The sequence below is a fragment of the Leptodactylus fuscus genome, chromosome 4 (genome assembly GCF_031893055.1).
Source record: "Leptodactylus fuscus isolate aLepFus1 chromosome 4, aLepFus1.hap2, whole genome shotgun sequence".
NCBI lineage: Eukaryota > Metazoa > Chordata > Amphibia > Anura > Leptodactylidae > Leptodactylus > Leptodactylus fuscus.
In genome coordinates, this window is record NC_134268.1 from 200,130,050 (window position 1) to 200,150,305 (window position 20,256).

At 42.0% G+C, this 20,256-nt stretch overlaps 1 protein-coding gene across 2 annotated transcripts in view; it reads right to left on the minus strand.

Moving 5' to 3' along the window:
* Positions 1-20,256, minus strand: part of ZEB1 (zinc finger E-box binding homeobox 1) — a 105,099-nt gene that overhangs the window by 13,535 nt on the left and 71,308 nt on the right. For both annotated transcript variants that reach the window (XM_075271600.1, XM_075271599.1), the window contains exons 3-7: positions 19,675-19,737; positions 15,903-16,064; positions 13,160-13,362; positions 11,934-12,039; positions 7,479-9,244 (exon numbers count right to left, since the gene is read on the minus strand). In XM_075271600.1, coding sequence (XP_075127701.1) covers positions 7,479-9,244; positions 11,934-12,039; positions 13,160-13,362; positions 15,903-16,064; positions 19,675-19,737 — 2,300 coding nt within the window. The remainder of the gene's footprint in view (positions 1-7,478; positions 9,245-11,933; positions 12,040-13,159; positions 13,363-15,902; positions 16,065-19,674; positions 19,738-20,256) is intronic.

Here is a 20,256-nt window from a genome sequence, read left to right on the forward strand (position 1 = left end):
ATCTTGGTCTCATCAGACCAGAGAACCTTGAACCAGTCTGTCTCAGAGTCCTCCAAGTGATCATGAGCAAACTGTAGACGAGCCTTGACATGACGCTTTGAAAGTAAAGGCACCTTACGGGCTCGTCTGGAACGGAGACCATTGCGGTGGAGTACGTTACTTATGGTATTGACTGAAACCAATGTCCCCACTGCCATGAGATCTTCCCGGAGCTCCTTCCTTGTTGTCCTTGGGTTAGCCTTGACTCTTCGGACAAGCCTGGCCTTGGCACGGGAGGAAACTTTCAAAGGCTGTCCAGGCCGTGGAAGGCTAACAGTAGTTCCATAAGCCTTCCACTTCCGGATGATGCTCCCAACTGTGGAGACAGGTAGGCCCAACTCCTTGGAAAGGGTTTTGTACCCCTTGCCAGCCTTGTGACCCTCCACGATCTTGTCTCTGATGGCCTTGGAATGCTCCTTTGTCTTTCCCATGTTGACCATGTATGAGTGCTGGTCACAAGTTTGGGGAGGGTCTTAAATAGTCAGAAAAAGCTGGAAAAAGAGATAATTAATCCAAACGTGAAGCTCATTGTTCTCTGTGCCTGAACTACTTCTTAATACTTTAGGGGAACCAAACAGAATTCTGGTGGTTTGAGGGGTTGAATAATAAATGACCCTCTGAATAAACTTTTCACAATTAAAAAAAAAAAAATAAACAAAGAAATAACATTCTTTTTTGCTGCAGAGCATTTCACACTTCCAGGCTGATCTACAGTCCAAATGTCACAATGCCAAGTTAATTCCGAATGTGTAAACCTGCTAAATCTGCAGGGGGTTGAATACTACTTGTAGGCACTGTGTGTATATATATATATATATATATATATATATATATATATATATATATATATATATGCGCATGTGTGCATGTGCGTGCGTATCAGTGTGCGTGTATATGTGTTACTTTAAACAGTTATATCTTGGGCAAACCCCCCCCCCCCTTCCCCACAGTATCCAATTTTCCTCTATAAAACACGCAGTTGGATTTTTTTCCTCTCTAGACCCCACCACTCCTGAGCAATCATTGCTGTTTTCTCAGCACTATTAGATGGGCGGTCCCATTCTTTCTGCTCCAACTTAGGACCGCCCACTTTGCAGGAGAGCGCTTAACAGTGCTGAAAGTAACAGAAATGATTGCTTGTGAATGGTGAGGGCTAGAGTAAAAATTCGAACTGCACCGCTACTCCTCTACTGTAGTCACTACGGAACAGCGTGTAAACAGGGAGGCAGGGACTCCTAGCGTAGATAACTAGATTGCTAGGAGTCCCTCTCCCGACATAGTATACAGGCAGTATACATAGTATACAGAATTCTCGGTCCTTCTATCTGTACATTATCCATATTACTGTAAACTGAGAACACAAGAAGCATTGATTGTTTAGAAATGTAGATGAAAAATGTGAAATTAACACCTGCTGTGATAAATGCAAAGAGGGAACGCCTAAGAGCGCAGAATGCAGCGGAGCACTAATCTCATACACAACGCTGTCACAACAAACAAAGCAGCGCGCTCCGCAACGCTCCAATCAGCCAGTAAGAACTCTCCTCTCCAGCACAATGTACCAATTACAGCCCCAGGCAATTACGTGCACGTCATTCATAAGACAAAATATGGACATACTGCAAACTGGGGGAAAGACATTATGGAAAAAGGTAATTACCGTATATACTCGAGGATAAGCCGACTTTTCCAGCACATTTTTCATGCTGATAAAGCTCCCTTCGGCTTATACACGAGTCAGGGTCCACAGAGCACAGAAAACTGGAAGGACCTGGAAGGGGGAGGTCCTTTAGTGCTACTGCTCTGTGATTGGCTTGTCATGAGGTCACGTGACTGTGATGTCATCAAAGGTCCTGTAGCCACTGGTATGTAACATCTGCAGATAAGGATGAGTCTAAATCCTAGTAGCTCCGCCCACACCAGAGTCCGATCACATGGTCATGACGTCATCAGTGGTCCTTTAGCACACTAGGATTTAGCATCTCCCCTGCAGATGAGTGGCCAGGATTCATTGTGTCTTATGGAAGATGTCTGTCGTATGGAGGAGAGGAGGCTGCAGTAACGTGACACACACAGGGACCTTCCTTTAGTTACTCTGCCTATTAATGTCAGGAATTTGGGGTTATTCATTTAGGTTCAGTAACTCCATGTGCCTCACATTAATAACAGTTAACCCCATCATGTCCCTCATATTAACCCCTGTGTGCCCCATATAAGGGTTACTAATATGTGAGACACATGAGGGGACTAATGATCTTAATTATGAAGATACCTAATTATTACCTCCATATGTCCCACATATCAGTAACTCTTATGTGAGGCACACAGGGGGTTAATGTGAGGGACATGATGGGGTTAATTGCTATTACTATGATCCTCATGGAGTTACTAAGCTGCAATGCACATGACCAGACTTTTTATCTGCAATGGTGGATTTTCCTCCCTCGGCTTATACTCGAGTCAATAAGTTTTCCCAGTTTTTTGTGGTAAAATTAGGGGTCTCGGCTTATATTCGGGTCGGTTTATACTCGAGTATATACGGTACTTCAGATCCGTTTTATTACATCTTCAATATCAAAAAAAAAAAAAGAAAATCACTTACTGCCTATGGTGAAAACATATTTAATGACTACAGGGCACATTATGATGATAAACTACAGATCTTTGTTATGTCTGTCACTTTTCTAGATTAGATGAAAAACTACTATGAAGTTGTATGCAATCGGTGCATTAGGGGCGGGTCTTCAGTCTCAGGAGCACAGCTCATAACCGTGGGAAGATCCACTCTCACTGCATGGGATGGTGCAAGTAGAGGATGATAGAGGTCTGAGAGGCATGGGTGCTCGCGTGTAACAAGGATACTAATATTTGGTCATTTTAAAAGCTGTGTGAACACAGCCTTAGCCTGAATTGGACAGGTAGGTAGCAGGTGTGAGTAACCGTATTCACCCAGGAACAGATGTTAATTCCTGTGGTTTCCCTAGGAAAAGTTCTCACGCCCTGCAAAAACATAAGACGTGATTCCACAGAGATAGTAAAATGAGCATTAACCACACATAAGTCGGCGTGGTACATATAGCAGTGTACACACTTCCTACTGTGTATGTGGGTTTAGCATTGATGGAATACAAGGATTTTAATATCACCTCTATATGGATCTGGGTAGTTTAATATTAAAGATATTCAAGTAGAGTCCCAAAATATTACTCTGCACAGTCAGTATAATGTGAAACAGCATCACACCAGTCAGTATCTATGTCAGTTTGAAAGGGGAGGGCACTGTGGATGACACTGTTGCACAAGGTCACACTCACACAGCTTTGCTCCAGGTATCCATAACAACCGATCGCAGGTTTTTCACTGATATCCAAACTGAGATAAACATGACGCTTATGGACACACACAAACACACAAAATACACCAGTGCAAAACTGGGCAATTCTTATGGGGCCACTATACAAAAATGAAATATACCCGTGCGAAGCCGGGTCCTCCTGCTAGTCTCATATACATAAATCCAATTGGAATAATATTATTAAAATACAACTTTTAATTACATGTCAAGAAAATCACATGAATGTATAAGAAAGATAAAACAATTGGCTTCAAAACAGATACCAATACCCAAAGAACCGAAACATTAGAGACACAGCAGCCTCAAAAGGAAGGAACTGAGTACTCACCGCTTGTAGATGCTACATGTACCAGGTCCAATAGTATAGGGTTCGATAGGACAGGGACAGAGGTTCCTTCCTTTTGAGGCCACCGTGTCTCTATTGTTTCGGTTCTTTGGCTATTGGTACCTGTTTTGAAGCCAATTGTTGTTTTATCTTTCTTATACTTTCATGTGATTTTATTGGCATGTAATTAAAAGTTGTATTTTAATAATATTATTCCAATTGGATTTATATATTTTTGGTGAATAATAGTCTCAATAATGAAGTATAGTCTCATATACAGTACATAAAAATTAGTTTGTCTGTTCTTTATGTGTGACCAAACGACTTCACCGATCTTCACCAAATTTGGCACACAGGTACATCAGGTGTCCGAGAAGGTTTTAGACCATGTCTCAGTTCTCTAGGACGTACCGTTCCTGAGATACAGTATTCTCAAAAAATGCCCTGCATTAGCCAATAGAAGCCTGCAAGTCTTTCACTCATATTCCAACTGCCATACACAGGGTCAAATGCACCATATTAGCCAACAGATGCTCACAGGTGCTTAGTCTGCACATACACACAGTTTTACTCCACGTTTCCATAACAACCCTGTCATTTTTCTTTACTGCTGTAGGTAAACTTTAAAGGGGCAGGGCACTATGTATGACAGTGCTACACAAGGTCACATACACACAGCTGTACTCAAGGTTTCCATAACAATCAATTGCAGGTTTTTCACTGATATCCAAACTGAGATACATGTGATCACATGATGCTTATGGACCAACATCAACTTGCAGGTTCTTCAGTCTTGACATATACACAGCTTTACACCAGGTTTTAATATACCCGTACAAACCCGGGTCCTTCTTCTAATGTTATATATATTATTATTATATTTTTTCTTTACAGGACAGTGTTTTTGACATAAGATATTATAATTATAGTGGACAAATGTAAAAGCCTCCAGTTAAACTCTGCCAATGTGAATCCCTAGTCCTGACAATTCCATTCACTAGGTCACATCATATACTTGAACATTAAATTATAATATGTATTGTCTGGTAGGATTTAAAGGGGATTAAACAATATTAAAACAAAAAATGTTTTTGCACTTTAAAAACCCAAACACTGAATATAAAAATAAAGATTTTTGCAAAAAGACAAAATGTATTTATAAATGTACTGTAATTTAAAAAGCTGTAACAGTCTAACATGTAGAAAACAGATTAAAATGACTTAGGCCCAATACATGTGTGACAGACAAATAATGTATTCAGCCAGTTATAAGAGGAACTAATCATCTGATTGGCGGAGTCACCCTTAGCATTTTGGTGTTTTTTTTTCCAAATCCGTTCAGCAATTCCACAGATAGAAGCCCCTTTAGTATTGGTGTAAATTAAGTTATACAAGCCAAGTGGGCGGTAACACCGCATGACATACAGCACACCATACTGAAGCCAGTGTTCCCGCCCACTTGGCTAGTAGACCCTAAATTATATCAAACACTAAAAGGGCTTATATCTATGGAATGGCTGAACAGATTTGGAAAACAACAACACCAAAATGCTCAGGGCGACAGTGCTGATAAGATGATTTAAGTCAATGGGCTTTTCAGGCTTAGTGACTGGTGCTCTTTAAGCTGGCAACGCCTGTAAACTTAGGTGCAAGTAAAAGAACCCACCACCTCAAACAGAAAAGCCTCTCAAAATGTGATCTAGTGCTCTCTTACATTATCCTCATCTACAAAAAGGCTGGATAATCCACTTAATATACATGGCAACTTCTGTTCAGAATGGGAGAGTGGAGGCTGTCCTTTCTGTTTCGGAAACCCGTAGATGGGTCATACCATGGTCATGACGGTCATGGTCATCGAGACAGAACATCAATAACATAAGCAATTCTTTTGTGCATCCCATGTAAGTAAAACATCTGCAGAAGTCATGGCATCTACGTGTACAACAAGCTAAACAGATTAATATGTGAACTATGGTATATCTACCGCTATGGCCGGTGACATTATTATTACTCGCAGCTTTCCTAGATTAAACTACATAGGCCATAAACACCATACACCACTTCGTTAGAATACAGCTGCCTGGTAATAAATAGCACACGACTGCTGTAGATTCTGCCTTTTCCCAATTAATATAAGCATCTAAAGTATGTCACCACTAAACCACTCCACATCTGTTACCCGATAATACACAAGGCCTGTACGGCCATATTTGTACCTTAAGCTTTGTATCCAATGGTTATAAATAATACAGAAAATAAAGTTTTGGAAAACCCTTAGAAGGAAAACCAAATCACTACGGATTGGGACTAGAGATGAGCGAGTACTGTTCGGATCAGCCGATCTGAACAGCACGCTCCATAGAAATGAATGGATGCACCTGGTACTTCCACTTTGACGCCGGCCGCTTAACCCCCCGCGTGCCGGCTACGTCCATTCATTTCAATGCGTGCGTGCTGTTCGGCTGATCCGAACAGTACTCGCTCATCTCTAAATGGGACCAGTAAACCATGAGCATGTCCTGATGCACTTGGAGTTTAGGGTCACAATCTTGCTCTTATTACAATAGCCCTTATCTTCAACATTTATTAAATGAACTTCTAACCTACTGGCAAGGAATCCAGGACTCTCCCCTCTAGTATTGGGTGCAGGCACATGGTGCAGAAGAAGGTGAAGATTGAGTTCCTCCATTCAAGACAGATCAGGTGGCTGTTCAGTGAAGCAAGGTTACTAGGGTAAGTTCACACTGGGTTTTTTGGACCGGAACCTGAGGCAGAGGCCCAAAACCAGGTAGCCGAGACTGAAAGCCGGTGCACTGCACCGGCATCCATCCGTGCACTCCGCTCCGGATTAGGCGCAATGAATGGGCCTAGTCCGGAGGAGGGAGTGTCTTCAGGCCGAATCATGAGGCCACTCAGCCTGAAAAATGAGCATCTTGCTTCTTTTTTCCGGGAGCCGGAAGAAACGACTCCCAGAAAAAAGACCTGAGCGGCTCCCATTGATACAGCCTCAAAACCCTAACCAAAAAAATTCAGTGTGAACTTACCCTTAAGAGTCCTTGACTTAAAGGGGTTTTCAGGCCCAAATAGATGTTATATACGGATGACCTATCCACAAGATAGATTTCTTTATGAGATCTGTTGTGGCCTGCTAGTAGACCGGCAATGTGTGCAACACTGTATAGCAGAAGTTCACTGCTATGATGGAACCCCGTCCACTGCTAAATAGCTGAGCTGTGCAGGGTCGTGTTTTCAGACCCCCATAGATAACATACTGACGACTTATCCAGTGGATAGGTCATCGCTATAAAAAGCGATTGAAACCCCCTTTTAAACTGCACATGTACCTGATGCTACTGGAGAGGAGTCCTGGACTCCTTTCTCAGAAGGTATATGGTCACTTACTACACACTATAAAAATGGCAGATTTGGGAACCTAATTCTTAGACATATTAGTGATTTAGTGGCCCCAAATTTTCTGACAAGTTCTCTTTAAACTGTACTCAAAGATAGTGCTCAGAAAGTCTCTTAAGCTCCACGCACGACTGTAGGGTCTGATGGCATCCGTATGTCATTCACGTTTTTCGCACACCCAAACACGAGCGACAATCCTCTCCTATGAGATGTATTAAGAAGAACAGGGTAACACTAACACAAACCAATCATTCATGTAATATTCTTATTAAAGATATCTGCAAATTGGCCTACAATATTTGCCCTCACAATCCATGCAGTTTTCAGAAAATATCTAAAACATATTACCTGGATCCCATTTGTTTGGAGGCTTTTTTGTGGTGGTTCGGGAACTGTAGGTGTAGACGTGGTGGCATAAGTATATGTCACTTGAGGAATCAAGATAGTCCGCTTGTTGGCAGCTAGTGCTCTTAAACAGGGTACACTGTTCTGATCGGTAATGGCAACAATAGTAGGTAACTGGGCAGTGACCGTAGGAATAGCAATGTTTATGGGATTGGCACTTGGGTTTATAATTAGAGCTGGCTCCGATTTCGCGACACTGTCCATTTGCATTGGCTCTTTTCTAACACAAGATAAGTTCAAGGGTTCTTCTTGAACAGAATAAACACTGCTCTGGTAAACGCTAGTTATGGAAGGTCGTTCCGTTACATTTCCAAGCTGCTTTGGTAAGGATAAGTCTAGAGGTTCTACTTGCTGCTCCGATGGGCCCTGTGCCTCATCAGAGATGGCTGCATCGTCTGAGTTTTTTAGAGAAGAGAGGTTTAGTGGTGAAGGAGAGGTGGTGCCAGTCAAGGAACCATTGGCGGTTAATGGCTGAGAAGGCTCACTTTTGGGTTGGTCACTTAGACCATTCTGAACCTTGTCATCATCTTTTGACTCAGTACTGGTTTCTGCCGAGACACCATTTTGTTCAGATTTTGGAGAAGAGGACCTAGAAGACTCGACAGAAATTTCTCCACTTTGCATTTTTTCAAACCACTTTTTTACCACGTCTAGTGGAAGATTCACCGAATCCGCAATTTTAGAAAGTTCTTCGGCACTTGGCTGTGCGTTCAGCGCATAGTAAGCTTTGAGAAGAGATAGGAGGTTTTTTAATGGTGGTTGACTGGGTGTCAGATTTCCATCTCTGGTGTCCACAGAAGACGACTCAGATTTAATAGGTTCATCTTTGCCACTTTCGGGAAGTAGATCGCTGGTTTTCTGGTCATGGTGCTTGGGTTCTTGAAGTGCATTTGTGTTTGGTGGACCATCATCAGAAATCGTGCAAGTGCTTTCCGCTGTAAACTTTGTGTCTTTCTCGGTTTTAATCGTGAGATCTTCCGGTAATTTTTCCACCTTGCAAACTTCTGCTGGGACTTCTTTCTTTAAGTTTTGTGGAACAAGTGGAAGCTGACTTGGTTGCTCTAAGCTGTAATTTATGATTATTTTGGTTGTACCGTCTTGATCAACCAGAGGAAGACTAATAGCTGATATGACAGAATGACCCGCTTGCTGAATTGTTGCGGAGGTGAGTGTCCCTTGTTCTTTGGATGCAAGACTTGCATGGTTATTTTCTAATACTTGTCGGATTACATTCCCATCCACGGCCACCTTTAGAACATTTTGAATGTCACTAAGATTAATACTAATAGGTGATACCAGGCCCATAGTTGGTAGAACAACAGCTTGTACCACACCCTGAGGAGAACTGGTTGCCTGCAGAGGGCTACCACCACTAAAGACCCCATTTTGCAAAGGGCCTGTACAGTTGATTCCTGACGCAACCACTATGGGCTTTATTTCATAATCCACAGGTTCAGTCTTAATTTGGTTTACTGGAAGTTGTTCCTGTAAAGGCTTGTTCTCTATCTTTTGTCGAATTGGTGGCCGGACAGGGCTACCAGGGGATGCAGAAAGGGATGGGGAAGAACACTGGGGGGTCTTTAGTCCAGATCGTGCACGTCCATTAACAGGAATAACTCCAATGCATTTTTTACTGCTTATATGGGAACTGTAAGACCCAGAATGAGAAAATCTCTTCTTGCAGTTTGGGCACTCATATGGCTTCTCTCCTTTAAAACAAGAATACATGTTCATATTATAGTGTTACGTATTTGAGCTACCATAAAGCATAATATTATGAAATATACTGAGAAAATGGTTATACCTGAAACCTGCTTATAAGCCAATCCTGGCATTTTCAATGGGGTCTCACATTTTTTTTTTTTTTAAAGGTCTGTTAGTGTAATTAATGGGTTAATAAATGCACCCAATAACCTTTATCAGTGTTTTGAGTGATTTTTGGGTGTCTCTGGGAGCTCCTAGTATCTTCTTTGTTTACATGGTTCAGTTTCTTGCTATGCAAACTCCACAGTAGCTCCCTATAACCTCACTACCCCTTCCTCTCTCACATACACCACCTCCCTGTATCTCTAGATATCCAACCCACTACCAGCCCTTCCCTACCTACACAGCCCAATCCCCAAACCCCATTGTATACTTGCCTCTCTTCCTTCCACTCTTCCTCATGCTGGACAGCCCATCCTTGTTTTCTGATTCTGCCAGCGCACTATTGTCGCACTGCTGCCTGTAGCCAATGATCCACTTCTACTGCGCAAGCGTGGGAGCTGCACAGTAGAGGTGCATGATCGGATGCAGAGCACAGAGCAGCGCTGGCACTAGAGCATGCACCAGCAGTCAGAAAATATGGAGGAGCCATATTGCAGGAAGAAGCCTGGAAGGAAGATGGACAAGTATGATGGAGTGGGGTAAGGGGGGAGTAGTAGTGATGTTCCGTTTCCGGAAACTGATCATCACTGGATAACCAGCAAATGTCCCTGCGGTGGTCATATGTTGAATTCTGTCAAGGAATAGTTGGCACACCCCCATACTCCCAAGATAGTTGTCTAGCCCGAGTATATTTATCTTATTACTTTTCCTGAAAAAAGGCAGAAAGTATCTGGAAACCATATACAGTGTTCTCATCCTTTAAACTGCAACTCTCATTTTATTTAATTCCGTTTTTGCTCAAGTCAGGGTGTGTGTGTTGTGAAGATTTTTGTTAAATACTTTATTAACCTATCTAACTTCCCATTTAATAGAAAACCGGCTGTAAAGTTCCCATTGAAGTAATAGCTATAAAAGAACCAGAGATCTCCCCAGTTATAAAAATACAGACTTTTTTTCTAGGTGATAAGAAACCAGAGATACATCCATTTGGAGAGACCATATTTGCTTTTGGTAAATGCTTCTTCTCTACATACTGGCAATACAAATGTGTACAGACATTCCCTGGTATCAGCTTGGACCAGGTGTACATCTAAGCAGAGTTATTTCTTATATGGAAATCTACAGGAGGCTGCTGGAAAAGACACACACTCTGATACTCTGTGAGTGAGCTCTTCTATTATATAGAATTAGCCAATAAGCCATCAGCAGCCTCCTTCTTCCTAGTTAGAGATGAGCGAATAGTAAAATGTTTGAGATTCGATATTCGTTTCGAGTAGCCCCTCAATATTCGACTACTTGAATCGAATATCGAACCCTATTATAGTCTATGGGTGGAAAATGCCCGTTTCAGGGGTAGGCAACTTTCGATCAAATTATACTTACCAAGTCCACGAGTGAGGGTCGGGCTGGATCCTCCGAGAAGTCTTCTCCTTGCAGCGTCCCCGCGGCGTCTTCCAGCTCTTCATTCACTCTGCCAGGCATCAGGCCTGGGCAGAGCCGACTGTGCATGCCCGCACTACAAGCGGACATGCGCAGTCCGCTCTGCCCAGGCCCGATGCCTGGCAGAGTCAATTCAGAGCCGGAAGACGCCGCGGGGAAGCTGCACGGAGAAGACTTCTAAAGGTAAGAGAAGAACCAGCATTGATTGGCCGACTGTATAGCATTCGGCCAATCAATGCTGGTTCTGCATCGAACTTTTCCATTCAAATAGCGAGTGGTACTCGATCGAGGACGAGTATTTTGAATACCGTAGTATTCGATCGAATACCTACTTGATCAAATACTACTCGCTCATCTCTATTCCTAGTCTATAGAATTCTGTCAGTGATGTTGGATATGGATACAGGTGCTATTACATATAAGACCCCAAGTGAAGGGAAAAATTGATCAGAAAAAAACAACTGATAAATGGCAATATTTAATAGAATTATTCAATAATTTAATAAGATATATTACGTTTTTTTATATTCACCTATACTATACATTTATGAAAAGTTGTTTTTATAAAAGTGAAATGTACTTTAACCATAGAAGTCTATGGAAAAGGTGGGGGGCACGTTGCTGTTGCATAGAGATAACAGGCGAGTGATGACAGACTGGTCGAACATTTAGGCCGGGGTTCCCAGCAAAGTGGATGGGATTCATGCGAATCCCATGCCCACTTTGCGGTAAAATCCGCAGCGCGAACACGCTGCAATTTCCAAAACCGGCGCGCTTTTGGAAATCGCAGAATGTCATCTATATCTTCAGAAACGCCTGTCTGCGGAGGAAAACTCAGCGAACTTTCTGTTTAAAGTGATGTGGGAAAAACCGCAATGCGTTCCCGCCGTGTTTTTTCCCGCAGTACTTTACTGCTGTGTATCATCCCATGGGGCCTTAGCCTTAAGGTGAAAAGTGGTCTGATGAATGGAGAAAGGTTCACTTTTAATAAGATCTCCTACAAAGCCTGTTCTATTTCATTTGTAGTGTTCATTTAGGACAAGTTGCTTCAAGGACATTGCAATGATTTACTTCTATGTACAAAGTACTTACCACTGTGAATCCGTAAGTGTTCCTTTAGGTGATGTTTGTATTTGAAAGCTTTTCCACATTCAGTGCATTTGAATTTACGGTTTCCTCCAGACTGTGTTACATGCCTCTGTGAGACACAAGACACGCGTAGTAACAATACATAAGCATCTACCACAAAATAGAGAACAGCTAAGTTTCCAGTGGATGGATGGATGCAAGTTTGCAGCACGGGGTACAAAAGAAAATTCCAGAACATAAGTGTTTGGAACTGGTGATGTCTATAGATTACCATGAAACATTAATGGGGAGCTCTGACTCTTTTTTTTTTTTTTTTTGATGACCTCAGAATACGCATTTAATAAAAGAACGCACTGATGAGTCATTTAAAGGAGCCGTGGCACTTGTGCGCACATCATGCTCTGACGCTATATATATCAAACGCCGTCTTATTCATGCAAGGACAGCCATGGGATAAGGTTGTCAATACAACGTATGGTTGTTATAAAACAACTGCCTGAAAAACCTAATAGTTTCTGTCACTTGCTGTTGCTAGTCAAGGTCTGTCCATAGACACATTAGATGAGCAAGACGGAGATCACAGTGAGTGGAGGAGGGGGGGCTCACTTCGGTCTTCAAATACTGATTGGAGTTTTAGTTGCTTGCCCGCATGTATTTGTGGCCCAGTTCTCTTGGATCTCCTATATAATGGTCACTTGGGGTTTTCTAAAATATTTATTTGCTATAGTACAGTTACTCCTGGCATAATTACAAATAAAATACTCAGTAGTATCATTAAGGAATACTGGAGAGGATCAGATTGCAACTTATTGTACAAGTCCACAGCCTGTGAGACAAATGGAAAATGTGCTGTAGCCGAAATGTGATTATTGGCAGCAGAAAAGCTGAAGACCCCACGTACGAAAGCTTATACAGCCAGAGAACAGACTAGCCAGCAAGACCTTACATATATTTCATGAAAAATCAGGTACCCTTTACAAGGGTTCTCCTACAAAGTACAGTTTTGGAACAACGGTATGATTGTTGGAGACTCTACTGATCACTGTTCCACCTCATCATACAACCACAGAGTGGAAGTTGGAAGGAGTATGATGGGTCCAGCTTGCCAATGCCGCACCTTTAAAGTCTAAGGAACTGACTGAGACAGAAGAGCTAGACTTGAACATAAAAGTTGAAGATCACCTAGAATAGGGGGGAGACTAAATAAATGCCCCCTGCTCATAACATACCTGATCTTTTCCTGATTTATGTGAGGTCATGTGACGGTCAAGCTGGGTTCTATATGCAAACGTGTAGCTGCACATAGAACAGCTGAAGTTATCTTCATTCTTCTCATGCCTGTACTTTATGTGTTCCTTCAATGATGTGTAGCGCTTGTATCCTCTATCACAGTATGGGCAGGTGAGGAGCTGGGAAAACGCGTCTGGAGTTCCTGTGGATGACATTGAACCAAACACATCAAAGTTATAAGACCAGACAGGATTACGTGCATGATGGACTTAAAATAGAATATATCAAGTCAATGCTTGTCTGTACTTAGAGGGTACCCATCATATTGAACATGGTATCTGATCAATGGGCAGAAGGTTATAGAGCAGGAAGATCAAAGTAGATTAATATACAGTTTTGTGGGAAGAGAGTCAGAATAATATCAGTCAGCTTCTTCTGGCTGTAGTCTGAGTCCAGTGGGCGGAGCCATCAGTGACTGACAGCACCTCCTGTCCACGTGTACCCAAAGAGTTCTAATGAACTCCAGGCACCAAAACTGCTATTCAATGGCAACTCAATTTTTTGAAAATTAAAATTGGGGACTGAAAATTTTGTAAAGTAATAAAACAAGTGCTACTCACCTTACCCAGTGTCCCTGCTAGTCTCTACTTCCTGCCCCCTCCTGACACAGGAAATGATGAACAGCCAATCAGCAGCTGAGGGTGTCACCATTGCAACCAGTAAATGGCCAAAATGTAGTTCAGAGGAAGTAGAGACCAGCAGGGGGTCTTGTGGAACAAGGAAATGGGAGCAGCAGGGAATCAGAGAGGAGAGTATACCCAAATTTTTTATGATTTCACACCACACGCAGCCAGTTTTCAAAAATATTCATCGTCACACAATCCCTTTAATTTTGCTGTATTTCTAAAACATAAAGTTCCACTGATCTCTCTGCAGATCTAAGGGGCAGTAAAACTTTCCTTTTCCGTGCCAAGATATTACAGCGTGAGGAATGCGAGATTCTTACATCCTTAAAAATTTCATTGTTAACCTGACCTCTAAAATAGCTGGTGACTTGAGAGATGAAAACGGAGGTGAGATGTTATAACTCTTCCTTCCAGCAATCACTTTCTCCTCACATGGCGATCATAAGTCATTGTATTTTTTATTACAAAGTATTCTTTGCTTCCAGCTGCTACTGTAAATTGCACCTTGTGGCAGACTCTACCAACTCCGCTCTATTATAATTCATGTGATTTATTTGTATTTCTTTTCATTTCCGTAGAGTGTTATTACAGCTATAGAATCTGCTGCAGCCTGTACACCTTCATAGTACCTTCAAAGAGGTCTCTGCTCCTTCACGACGGGGACGAGAACCAGCCGGTAGGCCTTGAATGCAACAAAAACCCACCATCAATGCAAATTGGAGTTGGTGAATTTTTAGTCTCCTTGCATGGCGGTACCATTGAAGAAGTTGTATGGGCAAAGAAATTTTTTTTAAAAATAGGCCGGGAAGGTGGAGGATAAAAAACAAACAAAAAAACCCATCACCCTGTCCTTGGTTCTCCAGAGTCCTCCCAGTAAGATCCGGTCCTAATGTTCAGCTATCTTCCTAAAGTGAAATTTGTTGCTGTCCTGGATCCCTTTTGCTCAGCAGTCACGCTCAACGGAGATTTCAACTTGAAGACCGCAACAGACTGTCCAACGTTGGGAAGCACCAGGAAAAAGGAGGTTTTGTTTTTTTTCCTACCACCTCCCTCAGCCTATATAAAAAATAACATTTTTTTGCAAAGGCAACCCCTTTAAGGTTCCATGCATGAAAACGTGCTATGGCAGTGTGGTGGATGTTAAGCACACGGGCCCATTATTTCTATGGCCCCATACACACGCATGTGTATCATCATGAGTCCCAGTAGGGGGGAGGCTGCGAGTCCAGATCAGAACTCTTAGTTCTGTCCATCTTGAGGACCAGGGAATGAATGGGTCAGAGCAGGGCATGGACAGCACAGAGATATCATACAGTTTTACCACGCACTTGTATGCATGCAGCCTAAGGGCGTTTACACACAAGAATTTGGAGCAGATTTTAAGGCTAATGCATTCATTTCAATGGGAGGCGGGCATGGGAGCAGTAAATGTTTTTACTTCCACTGAAATGAATGGGAGGTGGAAAAGTACTGTCTGGCCGGAGCAGAATTTGACATGAAATTTGCAAGATTACAGAGCTGCTCTCTTGACACCCACCACTCTCTACGTCAATCCTGCAGCCACCAGGGCACAGACCGAGGGTGGGCTCTTGCTCAAGACCCTCAATAAGAATCAGCGAAGAAAACTGATGTAAAGAGTGACTCTGTATGACCAAGTACTACACTCTCAACTATCCAATTCAATGTGTGCAGGGAAATATTACCATATTGACCGATAAAATGGTTGCAGCATACTGATGTAGCAGTGCTGACTTTGTCAATTTAGCAAGGACAAGTTTGGCCATAATTCACGACGAATCGGATTGGTTTATCCTGCTTTTATCTGTTCTCATTAAGTAATCATGGAGCAGGAGAACCCAATTTATCAAATGTAAGCAAACAGGGCGAGAGAGAGAGACCGCAGCGATACAAAGAACGGTCTGGAAGAGTCGCCAACAAATGCAAGAGAATAAATCAGATGCTTATAATAGGAGACCGAGGCCTCCAGCCATTTTTAAGCATTGTTTAACAGTGCCTCACAAAAGAGACTTTGGAGAATTTTCCGAGGAGTATTTACCATTTTCATCATGGCCGCTAGCCTCGGGCGTGCCTTGCCTCTGGTCATCCTCTGGAGCTTCCGGATAGATGACAGCCGTATCACCTTGCTGGAGGAACTCTTCCACATTAGGATCATGGTTTTGTTCATTTTCTACATCGGAGTCACATTCTTCATCATGAGCTAGGAAGAGATGGGAAATTAGTAAGATGATACAATACAGGGGGGTTGTTTTTTTTCTTTTCCAAAGAGAATGTATCAGAATATTGCCAATTTATAACAAATTCTATTATCTAGACTGGAAATAATAATAATAATAATAATAATAATAATAATAATAATAATCATCATCATCATCTTGACTAGAAATGACAGAATATACTCGATCGAATACCTCCGTCGCATAGCTCCCATTGCAAAAACACTTCCGGGGTTTCAAATTTTTACTGCTCCTCCCACCTTCCTTGGCGCCGGGAGCTATGAGACGGAGGTATTCAATCGAGTACCGTATATACTTGAGTATAAGCCAACCCAAATATAAGCCGAGGCCCCTAATTTTACCACAAAAAACTGGGAAAACTTATTGACTCGAGTATAAGCCGAGGGGGGGAAATGCAGCAGCTACTGGAAAATTTCAAAAATTAAAATGGTCGGAGTTTTTGGGTGCAGTAGTTGCTGGGGAAGGGGAGGGGGTGTTTTGGTTGTCTGTCTGCCCCTTCCCTGAGCTTGAGGACTGAGGTTTTTTTCCCCCACTTGGAATTCAGCCTGGCTGAATATAGGGGATCTGCAGTGCTCCTATTAACCCCTTCCTGATGGAACAGGAGCACTGCAGATCCCCTATATTCAGTAGACCGGGCACTGTCAGACACAGGGATACCTAATGTGTTTGTGTTTCACAGTCATTTTCTACTTTTATATGTATTCTAGGGAAAGGAGAGATATAGAACTTTTATTTACTTTATCTTTTTATTATATTTTTTTTTTAAAGCTTCTTTTTCCCCCCCACTATTTTAAGGGAGATTCTATAGATTACTATTGCAGCTGGTCATAAACGCCCCCTCCCCCTCAAAAAAAAAAAAAAAAAAAAAAAAAAAAAAAAAAACCAACTTTTTTTTTGCTGACTCGAGTATAAGCCGAGGGGGACTTTTTCACAAAAACTGGGCTGAAAAATTCGGCTTATACTCGAGTATATACGGTATACTCGTTCATCTCTAATCTTGATCAGTTGCCAATGGATAAAACTATAAATGCAGGGACTTTCTATGGTCCTAATTCCAGCCATGATGTCCTTATTGTGGACAGGTTGTCAGGCAGGGACACTACATGTATGAGAAGATCATTTCCTTGTGGTGTCCGGGTTATCTTCTCATACATATAGTGTTTCTGCCTGATAACCTGCCCACAATAACGACATCATCACTGGGTTTCTGATATGTCCCAGATCATTGACAGTTCCTACAGTCATGGTTATATCCACCAAAAACAGATCAGGACATAAGATGATTACAGAAAATCTTCAAAACTGTGAATCCGCTGAAGACCTGACGACAGAGAGCCCTTCCCTTAAAACAGAGGTCACCGACACACCGCATAGACTATAATGGGGTCTGCTGGGTGTCCGTCATTTTTATACTGAGAGAAGTTCTCTGGGTATGAGGCTCCTGAAAACAGATCTGTCTAATTATACAGCCATATCGAGCAGGAAGGTCTCATCACATTACTAGATACAAGTTTAGAAAAGCTGGGTGACAGCAGTCTGCAAACTGTGAGGATGGGAAAGGTCGCACAACTTCCAAAACATAAGAAGGCAATTCCAGGACCTATATACCGTTTGGTGATCTATAGATTTTATGGGATAAGTTTTACAAGTCTGCACCTCCCTGACTGACGGTATTTTACGGTAATATATATGATACCGCCAAACTAGTGAATTATTTGGACGTAGTTTGGATTTCTGACCGACACGACAGCTGATAAATCTAACACCCTGTGATTTCCAGAAAAAAAATGGCTATAAACTGGGAAACTTCATTAATTTGGGAGTGTCTGACAAGACGGTAATATGACAGAATTCATCAATCCTAGCCCTGTCCCATGTCCCCTCATGTCGAGGCTAAAAGTGACCCTCAGTGAAAGTCAAAGCCAGACGAGCAGGATGGCTAGAAGGTTTTATTCTATTTCCAGTTTTTTGTAATTCAAATTTTATATATATATATATATATATATATATATATATATATATATATATATATATATATATACACACACACACACACACACACACACACACACACTAAATGTTATATTATTATAAACCTAACACGTTGACACCAGCCCTCTGCATGTGCGCTTGATAGGTCCATAGGGACAGTCTGCTGCAAACCTAGCAAATTTTTGAGCAAACGTGCGAATGAGGTTTTCGTGCTACAAATGATAGATTTACTATAATTTAGGCCAAAAAGAGAAACATAAGTTATATAGCAAATATGCAACAGATCATAACCAGCTCCGAGCTACAGATTTGTTATGGAGCATAAACATCTAAATACATCAGATGTACTAAAGAGAAACCACAGATTATATAGGACAACCCGGACTACAGAGGTTTCTACATGACAGATCTGTGTTTGTTTGTTTTTTCCTATCAGTATGTGTTTGTATAATGGGAGGAAATCCATGCAAATACGGGGAGAACATACAAACTCCTTGCAGATGTTGTTTCAGGCAGGATTTGAACCCAGGACTCCAGCGCTGCAAGGCTGCAGTGCTAACCACTGAGCCACCGTGTTGCCCCTGGGCTCTGAGACTTTGAATCCGCATCGATCTGGCTGCCCTCCAGTGCTGGAACCTCCTGCACAGGACAAGGCCACAAGGATCATGGCTCCTATTCAAGTCCACTGTATAGCGGTGGTGCAGGTTACGGTAGCCCTGCATTTGTTACTTGGATAGGAGTGGGTCAGCTTTTAGCACAATCCACAGAATAACTTATGATATTGGGAAGCAACCAGATTATTTAATTCTCTTACTTATATAGCGCCATCATATTATGCACAACTTTAAAGACATTGTCAGTCACTGTCCCATATAGGGCTCAGGGCTCGTTCACATCTGCGCCCGGTCTCCGTTATGCAGGTTTCCGTTTCCTGCATAAAACAGAGCAGGAGACGGAAACCTGCAGGAGTCTCTCTCACCCATTCAAAAGATGTCCGGCCGTGAGCGGCGGTGAGCGTTTTACGGGTTTTTTAATCCGGACACAGAGTCGGACATGCAGTAAAAAAAAAAAAAAACGGTTTCGCGGCGGAGAGCATAAACCGGCGCTCACGGCCGAACCCAGTCTGTGCTTTCTGTCTTCTTGCATGTAGAAGACGGAAAGCACAGAACGGAGACCCGAACGCAGGTGTGAACCTAGCGTCACAGTCTACATTCCCTATCAGTAGGTCTTTGGAGTGTGGGAGGAAACCGAAGTGCCCAAAAGAAACCCATACAAACACGAGGAGAACATACAAACACCTTCCAGATGGTTGGATTTGAACCTAGGACTCCAGCGCTGCACGTACTGTGTTGGACCCCAATGATTTTTATATAAATACATATTTTTAAAATTTTTTTGAATTTATTATGAAGGCCTAAGAAAATCGTACATTTATACCTCTGTAGGAATCTTAATTTATGAAGAAGCAAATCCCCCCCCCCTTTCAAATTCCATCAATCCACATGACACTACATTATGAATTCATCGGACGCAATGATAATGAAAAGCCAACAAAAAAAAAAAAGAAAAATAATCAAATACCTGCACATCCGAGATCATCCACCTCAGCTTCAGGCCCCAGGAGTTCATTGCCTTCTGTCCCATCTGTAAAAGAGGCACAAACTAATTTATTAATCCAGAAATAAAAAAATAAATAAAAAAAAAGTGATCAGATGGTGACGGATAGTGAGCAATCTATGCAAAGGGGGAGGTGGTTGGGGGACTCTAGGGGGGTTAGTTGTAATGTTAACAAATTGACTATAAAATTAGCTCACGACCCGATTGCAGGAATTGTGATGTGCTTCAATGAATATTGATTTAAAAAAAAAAAAATTATATATATATATATATATATATATATATATATATATATATATATATATATATATATATCTTTGCAGCGCAGCCACTATATCTTCAGATGTCCGAGCTGTGAGCTCATGCCATCTCTACCTTTAATTATATCCCACCGTGTCAGACCGACTTAGCACACAGTCCAGTTACTAAAATATTGCCGTATCTCTCCTAGTCGCAGACAGGCATCCAGGCACGCACTCCCAGCTCCCTCCATAGAAAACAGATTTAGCGCGAGCTAAAAATAACCTATTCACACATTTGTTAAAA